Here is a 9782-nt window from a genome sequence, read left to right as displayed (position 1 = left end):
TATATATATATATTATATAGGAACAATAATAATACTAATAAATAAATGGTTTTCACCAATCATCATGATGCACAAACCTTTGCAACAACATATCATCCAAAAGCGAGTTATGCGTTTATATCATCTACAAAATAAAAGCACTTGCCACTGCTCACAATGATAACTTTTCAATATCTGTGTGGAAGGGCACAATAAAGCATATGATACAGTTACTGTTAGAGAGAGTTACTTCAGAAATATGGTGATGACGAGTGCCACATTAGTAGTTATACTTGAGAACATTTAAGCATCTGAACTTAATAGATGACAGTTAGTAGTTATAATGGAAGGACTTAACTTTTAAGTCTCTGAACTTGGTACTTACCGAAGGAATAACTTCAGATCCTTGCTCAAATATTAAATTCTAAAATCCCCCACTATTACTACAAAACTTCTGATATGTCTGGCTCGTAGCCTTCCTGCTTTGCCTGTCTAGTGACTTGCCAAAGCATATCATAGATTGAATATGCATGTTTGTCGGCACTGTCACCTGCCATAAAATCGTGAACAACTCCATCTATTTGAACCCAACTCCGACCTGCAGGCTTCTTCACGCCCATGTCAATCATTTTTTGTCTCACATTAGCAACATCCCGCCACCTGTTTGCAAAAGCATACACATTTGACAACAGCACAAGATACCCGGCAGCATAGTCGGGGTCAAGATCAGCAACCAATTTCTGAGCCACTTGAGAGGCAAGATCAACATTCTTATGAATCCTACAACCACCGAGTAGGGCACCCCACACAGCATCATTTGGTTTCACAGGCATGGTTTCAATAAGATTGAATGCTTCATCCAAGAAACCAGCACGGCTGAGAAGATCAACCATGCAACAATAGTGCTCAATCCTGGGCTCAATTCCCCAGTTTTGAGTCATTTGTGTAAAATGAAGCCAACCCTCCTCAACATATCCAGCATGACTACAAGCACAGAGAACTCCAAGGTAGGTTACTGCATCAGGCTTGACTTCTCTGTCTCCCAAGCTTAGCATACGTTCATACACAACAAGAGCTTCTTGCGCAAAGCCCTGTTTTGCTAATCCCATGATCATGCTTGTCCAAGAAACAGTACTTCTTTCCGGCATGTATTTAAGCACTTGATAAGCTTCCTCAATCAAACCACAACTAGCATACATGTGTATAAGTGCATTGTTCAAAGATACCAACAATTGCTGGCTTCCAAACCGTGATGTCTCTTTGATATGTGAGTGAATCCACTTCCCCAATTCTAAATCACCCAATTCAGCACAGGCTGATAATGCTGCCAGCAATGCCACCTGATCCAACTGGACACGCGCCCTCCTCATCTGATTAAAAAAGGACAAAGCTTGCTTACACTTCCCATTCCCAGCAAACCCTGCAACCATTGTCGTCCATGACACCACGTTCCTCTCTGGCATCTCATCGAAAACTCTCCTCGCCATATCAACATCCCCAGACCTAATATAGCCTGCGAGCAACGAATTCCAACTCACCACATTCTTCTCCCCCATTTCATCAAACACTCTACGTGCATAACCAATGCCATTACCACCACCTACCATTGCATACAAATTAACCAAATTCGTCCTCACAAACACATTAGAGCAATACCCATCTGCCAAAACTCTCCCATGAACCTGTTCCCCTTCTCTCAACATCCCAGACCTGGCGCAAGCGCTCAGAAGATATGAATAAGTAAACCCATCAGGGATAGCCCCCGTTGCAACCATTTGGTTATACAATTCAACCGATTTTTCAGGGTTTTCGGTTCTTGAATACCCTCGGATGACCTGGTTCCAGATTGTCGTACTTGGTTTTTCGATAGTCTCGAAAATTTTAAGGGCATGTGGGAGATTATTACTAGAGGTTATATAGAATGAGATAAGGTTTACTAGGATGAAATTTTTCTGAGAAAAACCGTTAATGATGATCTGGGTGTGGATTTGGGTAATCTTTTTAATGGTGCTACATTTTTGAAGAAGGGAAATGATGCGTTGTTGTAGAGTTCTGGAGTTGACCAGATTGGCGGGAATGACTCCTTCAACTAACATTTGAAAATAAAATTGTTAAGGAGACATATTTGCAAGTTGCGGTAGATATTATTAATCACGAGCCTTAATTATAATTTATAGGTATACAAGTGACAAAATGAAAATTGGACATGCTTAACTTATACCTGATCAATAGTTTCCCAAGAATTTTTTTAACTTGGCATATATTTTTAATCGAGTTTTTTTTTTTTAAGAAATAAATGTAGTACACTTGTGTCAAAATAATTCATGAGAATGAAATTCCATAACATTGCTCAATAAAATTGAAATACTACCTCTAAAGAGATCTTAAGAAGCATTATACCAACAGGGTATTAAAAAGTCATAATAACAAAAAAATCTGTCAAATAATTAGATTCGTGATTAGGGACGGAGATAATCAATTTTTGTTAGGGGCCTAAGATAGAGAAATAATAGCTAAAACTTTTAAAAACTAATATATTAACTTAATCAATAATTAAAATATTCATAATTGAAAATAATTTTACATAACATGTAAATCATAAAAAAAAAACCTTCAATATTTTTTTTGAAAAATTGTGCTCGACGATGTTTTTGGGATTCAAATTCATTAATTATTGACTCTATTTCTTCTAGATTGAATCTTGGATATTTTAATTTACATTGCTCTTGTTTATAAATTGAAGTATTTAGGTTTGGTGGCTCAAATATAGCAAAATCATTTGGATGTTTTTCATATTTTATTTTAAAGAATTTGTCAATTATTTTCAATTTATTTAAACTTTAATCAAACTTGAAAAAAATTAATACAGTTAACATCTAATATTTTTATTTAAACTTATAAAACTCAATATAAAATTACAATGACTAATATATAAATAGTTAAATATGATATACATGATTAACAATTTTCTCTTATATAATTAGGATTAATAAAAAATAATACATTAATAAAATTTTAAATAGCAGTGCAACACTACAATTTATATTTGAGAATTACATAATAATTTTTTAATTTTTAAAGAGTAAAATGATAGAAAATAAAATTCATACAATAGAAAAATACAGAATATGACAAGTAGAAGATAGAACCACATATGACCAAAAAAACTTGTTAATAGTTCGTAAAAATTTGGAAAAAAAAATCTATAAAAACTTTGAATATGTGAACAAATAGAACAAAAATGAAATAAATAAATAAAAATAAAAATAATAATATAAGTTGAAAGAAAAAGACAAAAACTTTACTTTCTAACAAAAACAAATATAAATCTATAAAAACTTTACTTTCTTCTTGCACTCGAACATTTAGCTCATTGATTGGTGCATTATCTCTCTGGTTAAAAAATAAGGTTCAAATCCCCCCTCTCCCAATTATTAAAAAAAAAAGACCTTACTTTTTTCTTAATTTCACACAAAGGTGGTTAATAGTTCCCGTCCGTCCTTTCCAATCTACTAAGTTCATAAACTCCTCTTGAAGAATGAAATGTGTTTCAGTGATGAGTTATAGAGAAGAGAGTCAAGTAAAAATGAAAAAACAAAAAAGAAGAGAAAAAAGAAAGAGCAAAAATGATGGGAGAAACTTAAAGTTAAAAGAGGGTAAAGTTGAATGGAACATATAAAGTTATTTTGTTATTCTCTATTTGTATTAATTATTAAATTAAAAAATTATATTGAGAGGCTATTAAAAGAATATATAAAAGATTTTTAAAAATTTTGTATAATAGAAAAAAATTTTAAACATTTTAGGAGAGCTGTGACTAAGAGAGGATCCATTTTGTTTGCGATACACATGAATGTTAATAATTTATAATTCCTTCTTTAAGAGATTGTTAATAATCAAAGTCAAATTTGAATTAACATTTGGTTTATATGTTTCCATTTGAATCACCTATGCAGCAGTTTTGTTATCCATAACCAAAAACATCCTTCATCTCATGCCATTGATAATCCCCAATAAGCATCCTATAATTCTACTCGATATGTAGAACATTTTTCAAATTTGACCAAAACATCGAATTTCCAAATCTCAAAGTGATCACAAAGGACACTTCTTGTAGTGGATTAATGACATGAAGTTCGATGAGCTTTATTAGTATTGAGTAGCAACCAATCTTGAGACAACGAGTTTTGTCATTCTAACTCGTAAAGAGAGGATTAAAAAATTAAGTGATGTAGATATTGATTTTGGTTAATATTTATTATTTGAAGAATTATTTTATAATATAATATTATACAAAAAACAACTAAAACAGGTGAAATACTACTTCATGCAGAACAACTAAAACAATTAAAAGTGAAGCACTACTCCATATGGAACAACTAATACAAGTGAAACAATTATTTCGTATAGAATAACCATTTCACATGGATGACAGTGAAAGCAATCCAAAATGAGTGGTAGGGTTCATGGGTTATTTTCATTTTTGAATGTTCCGGAGAGTTTGGTTTAGTGGCTCATATATGAAAGTAGTTAATAGGTTTTCCTTTTAACTTTTTCCTAAAGTACAAGTGTTTTACCTTATTACCTTGTTCTTATATACATGTTCACATACACTTTCTTCTCTTATACCTATTTATGTATAACATCCTTTCTTATACCTATCCATGTATAGTTTCTTCTCTTGTACTTTTTCACATATACCTCTTCTCTATTACCTTTTACTTGAGAACAAATCTTATTATATCCAATTACAGTAATGGTTACTCATATTAAAACCTTTTATAATAAGCTATTCAAAAAAAAACTTTTTATAATAATGTTATTCATGAGTTGCATTAAAACCTATTCTTTAGTAACCATTACTTTTAACACTATATATAGAGCTTCACAATTCATTTAGAGGAGCTCTTCCCCTAGAAGCGCATAGTTGATCCTCCAGAGCTTTTTTCTCTAATTCTCTTTTACTCCTTAATTCTCTTTTTATTATCTTTCATCTATAACAACATTTAATACTTCAAAAACTGTTCTAATCTTCCTTTTTATAGCCTTCGACGTATTCTTTACTTATTTACAATGCTTTTTCTCTTCATCACGAAAACCTCTTTTACAAGTGATAAGTACAACTCGTAAGGAAAGGATTACAAAATCAAGTGATAATTACATTACTGTACAAAAATCATAACCCAAGAGAGATTATATCAAAAGATTTTTTTCCTAATCTTTGGTACCGTATTTCACAAATGTATTTTAATGAAATGCTTAAATCTATTAATATATATATATTTTTTAATTGAGGAATGAGGGATTCGAACCTTGCTCTTTAGGTAGATGGATAATACAACAACTAATGAGTTAAATGCTCTGGTGCCTTAAATCTATTAAAAAATATATTTTTTAATCTTAATAAAATTAAATTATTATGATAAAAAGAAGACTTTGCCAACTTAAGTTTTTTTTATGGTTAGTTTCCAACTTATTTACTAATACAAGAATTTCATGTGAATCTCCTATGCCTCGAGTATATGATAAAATTCATCATCTTAATAAAAATACTTATTCTTTAAATCCATATATTTTGAATTTATTTTATCAAATTCATCTAATTATCCTATATGTAATCGTTAACCTTAAAAATGTGTGTTAAAAACAAGTTTTTATTGATGTTATGTTTTAGTTTTTTTTAATTAAAATCTTATTTTAGAAATAAAATTTTCATTAAATTGTATTACATAAAAATGAGAATTCAAACATTGAAAGAGAAATTCAAACTATTATGTAGGAGATTTAATTTTCATTAAATTGTAATACATAAAAATATGAAAGAAATTTAATTTTAACTGTCACTTTCAAAACAACATTGTGTAATAACTAATTTTTTTAATTTAAAAAGAAAAATTCGATTATTATGTAAGAAATCATGCATCAATCATTAGGTTAAATACTTGAATGTTTGTGTCATAAATAAATTAACAAGTGAATAAGTTTGGAAAATAAAGTTTTTTTTTTAGAATGAATTGTATTTTATCATAGACTCTACACACCTTAAGCAGTTTTAAGGTATATTATATAAAAAAAAATGTACTATTAAAAAAATACAAATAAATTTTTATTTTTTTAATTAGTTTAATCAATTTTTATATTTTTATTTTGGATCAAATAATCTTTTATGATTAGCAGTTAATTGACTGTTATTAGTTAAAATACTATTTATCATTTCATATTATATGATGTTAATATGATATATTATAATAAATAATGATGTGATATTTGATGTAATTACGTAATATTTTCACATTTTATATCCATGTTACATTAATATCATATGATATAAAAAATGAAAAATTAAATTTTAACTAAAAATAGTTAATGCATTTGATTTAAAATAAAAGTACAAAGATTTAATTGACATGAAAAAAAAATTAATTAAATATTTTTAAATAACACAAGAACTTATTAAAAAGTTTGTCCAAAATTTTAACTACTATGCAAAGTAGACGTAAGAAAGAAATTTATTGGTGTGCGGTGCGGTCTCCAAAACTTATGCCAAATTGTAGGACACTACATATTTATTCATGAAATTTGGCCATGTAAACCTCTCGCTGAAAAATGTTGAAGCTTTTGCCGCGTAATCGAACGCCATTTTGTTGCACCAAGTACCCTTCAAGCCTCTCCAAAACAGCCTCGCACTCATCACCATCTCATCATCTGAATCTGACCAAGGCCATCCTCAACTCCCAAACTCCCCACCAAGCTCTCAAACTTTTCAATTCCAACATAAAACTCATCAACCCATCGAAAAATCTCGAGCCTTATTCAGCCATTATTCACGTTTTAGCGGGTGCTAAACTTTATGCAGACGCCAGATGTTTGATAAAATGCCTCATCAAAACCCTCCAAAGCTCGTTGAAACCCCACCGCGCTTGCCACTTAATTTTCAATGCCCTTAGCAAATTACAAACCTCAAAGTTCACTCCCAATGTTTTTGGGTCGTTAATCATTGCATTTTCTGAGATGGGTCTGATCGAAGAAGCCTTGTGGGTTTATAGAAAAATCAGAACTTTCCCGCCAATGCAGGCTTGTAACTCACTTTTAGATGGGTTAGTTAAGATGGGGAGATTTGATTTGATGTGGGATGTTTATTATGACTTGCTTTCGCGTGGGTTTTTGCCTAATGTTGTTACTTATGGGGTGTTGATAAATGGTTGTTGTTGTCAAGGTGCTGCTTCAAAGGCGCCCGAGTTGTTTCATGAGCTGTTACTGAAAGGAATTCAACCCAATGTTGTCATCTACACGACTGTCATAAAAATTCTTTGTAATGAAGGTAAGATGCTGGAGGCGGGATGTATGTTTAGGTTAATAAAAGATTTGTATTTCCTTCCAAATTTGTACACTTTTAATGTTTTGATGAATGGATATTGCAAGATGGATAATGTTGAACGTGCTTTTGAAATATACCGGATGATGATTGGTGATGGCTTGAGACCAAATTTTGTTACTTTTGGTATCTTGATTGATGGACTTTGTAAGATGGGGGCATTGGTAGTGGCAAGGAACTATTTTGTTTGTATGGTTAAATATGGTGTTTTTCCCAATGTATTTGTGTACAATTGTTTAATTGATGGATACTGTAAGGCAGGTAATGTTTCTGAAGCAGTGGAGTTGAGCTCAGAAATGGAGAAGTTAAAAATTTTGCCTGATGTTTTCACTTACAGTATACTGATCAAGGGTCTTTGTAGTGTTGGCAGAGTGGAAGAAGCGAATTTTTTATTGCAGAAAATGATCAAAGATGGAGTTTTGCCAAATTCTGTGACTTACAATTCACTAATTGATGGTTACTGTGGAGTAGGTAACATGGAGAAAGCTTTGGAGATATGCTCTCAAATGACTGAAAAAGGTGTAGAACCAAATGTCATCACTTTCTCAACATTGATTGATGGTTACTGCAAGGCTGGAAATATGCAAGCTGCCATGGGTTTTTACTCAGAAATGGTTATCAAAAGCATTGTTCCTGATGTGGTGGCTTACACAGCTTTGATTAATGGGTACTGTAAAAATGGCAATGTGAAGGAGGCACTCCGGCTGCATAAAGTGATGCTGGAGTCAGGCTTAACACCCAATGCTTTCACATTAAGTTGCCTAGTTGATGGCCTTTGTAGGGATGGAATAGTTTTTGAGGCTTTCAGCGTTTTCTTGGAGAAGACTAGAGCTGGTATTTGTGAAAATGGAATCAACGAAATGGATGGCCTCTTTTGCTTGCCAAATCATGTGATGTCTATGATCTATACAACCTTGATTCAGGCCCTGTGCAAGGATGGCCAGATATTTAAAGCAGGTAAACTTTTCACAGATATAAGATGCATTGATTTGATAGCAGATGTGCCATCTTACATTGTTATGTTAGAGGGTCACTTTCAAGCCAAGCATATAATTGATGTGATGATGCTGCATGCTGATATGATAAAGATTGGCATCATGCCAAGCATTACCATAAACATGATCATGGCCAGGGGTTATCAAGAGATTGGAGACCTAAGATCAGCTCTTATGTGCTCTGAGGATTTAGCAGTTCAGAGCTTGGGTGTTTTCAATCAAGGGGACCATAAAGAACTTCAGCATGCAGTGAATGAGGACAAATAAGGCTGGTTTCTCATTAGTGATCTTTCTAATAGGTGAAAGGATCCCATAGTGCTGGTGCATTCCCTCCCTGATTGTCTCCCTCAAAGCTTGAGGTAGTGAAATTTTTTCGGCACTGCATCAAATTATTTGTTGTTAAGCGGGGAAGCTCTGCCATGGTTGTGGTTGCCAGTGATCATTCTAGTTGAAATCTTTGGAAGCCAGGAGATGCCAGACTTTTGATTCTCCATTCTTGGACGAACTAAAGTCTTGGCATCACATGTATCAGTTGTATTTGAAGATCTCTTGGATTCTTGAAAGCAAGCCATCTAAGTTGAGTTGCTTGGGTGGGGAAATCATGACATCAATGCTCAACTAGCTCAGAGTCTTTGGCGTTCCCTAACCAATCTAAAGCAATATAAAATTTCATTCCAATTTTACGTTTCAAATTTCGTTCTTACACAAAGGAAGTGTAGTACTTGTCTAATCTCACTACAAAGGAAATGAACCAGAAACCCCAAAGAGCTGTAGAGCCTATTCAGGAAGATGCAAATGCTTAATGTGGAACCTGACCAAGTGACTGTAACGGTTGCTCTCTCTGCCTGTGGGGCGCTAGAAATGGGAGAATGGATTCATGCATACGTTCGTCGAGAACCGGAGCTCAAGGGATGCTCTCATAAACATGTATGCAAAATGTGGTGAGATAAAAACTGCAAGTTGCTGGATAGCTTAGGAGAAAAGGATGCGAACACATGGACTTCCATGATCGGATTAGACGAAAGTGCAATTATATTTAGCTTGAAGATTTAGTTGTTTGCAATGAATCTGTGTTGGGAAATGTAGACAGCAAGCTATAGTTAGACAACCAGCTCAACTGTCAGGATTAATTGTGAAGCCTGTCAAATGGTCGGTTATACTATTGGTTATTTCTACTGATTTCATCCAAAATAAATTATTTGATAATGGAGCACGTCATTGTTGCCCAAAAATAAAGAGCATCTGGGTAGGATCCAACACTTAACAATTAATGTGGGCTGCATTATAGGTTGAAAACAGGGCAGTACTATTGTTAATGGTTGGTAACGGTTTGGATGGATGAGTGGTAGTATTATAAGAAGAAGGTGAGTTAATTGACTTTTTTGAAACCCTGTGGCCAAATAAAGGGGAGAGAGTAAGCCACAAAGCTGAAA

General features: G+C 33.0%; 1 protein-coding gene and 1 pseudogene across 1 annotated transcript; one reads left to right on the top strand and one right to left on the bottom strand.

The window, feature by feature from the left end:
• Positions 1-98: 98 nt before the first annotated feature.
• LOC110418423 (pentatricopeptide repeat-containing protein At5g66520 pseudogene) lies at positions 99-2105 on the bottom strand (annotated as a pseudogene).
• A 4905-nt stretch (positions 2106-7010) lies between these two features.
• Positions 7011-9776, top strand: LOC110418410 (Pentatricopeptide repeat (PPR) superfamily protein). Its single transcript, XM_021431133.1, has 2 exons — positions 7011-7076; positions 7196-9776. The coding sequence occupies exons 1-2, from the start codon at positions 7073-7075 to the stop codon at positions 8614-8616; spliced, it is 1425 nt and encodes a 474-aa protein (XP_021286808.1). The 5' UTR covers positions 7011-7072; the 3' UTR covers positions 8617-9776.
• Positions 9777-9782: the final 6 nt, after the last annotated feature.

Source organism: Theobroma umbraticum, unplaced genomic scaffold (assembly GCF_002168275.2).
Source record: "Theobroma umbraticum cultivar Fairchild unplaced genomic scaffold, ASM216827v3 scaffold_50.0, whole genome shotgun sequence".
NCBI lineage: Eukaryota > Viridiplantae > Streptophyta > Magnoliopsida > Malvales > Malvaceae > Theobroma > Theobroma umbraticum.
Note: the sequence above shows the minus strand (reverse complement) of the source record. Positions and strands in the feature narration are given on the sequence as shown.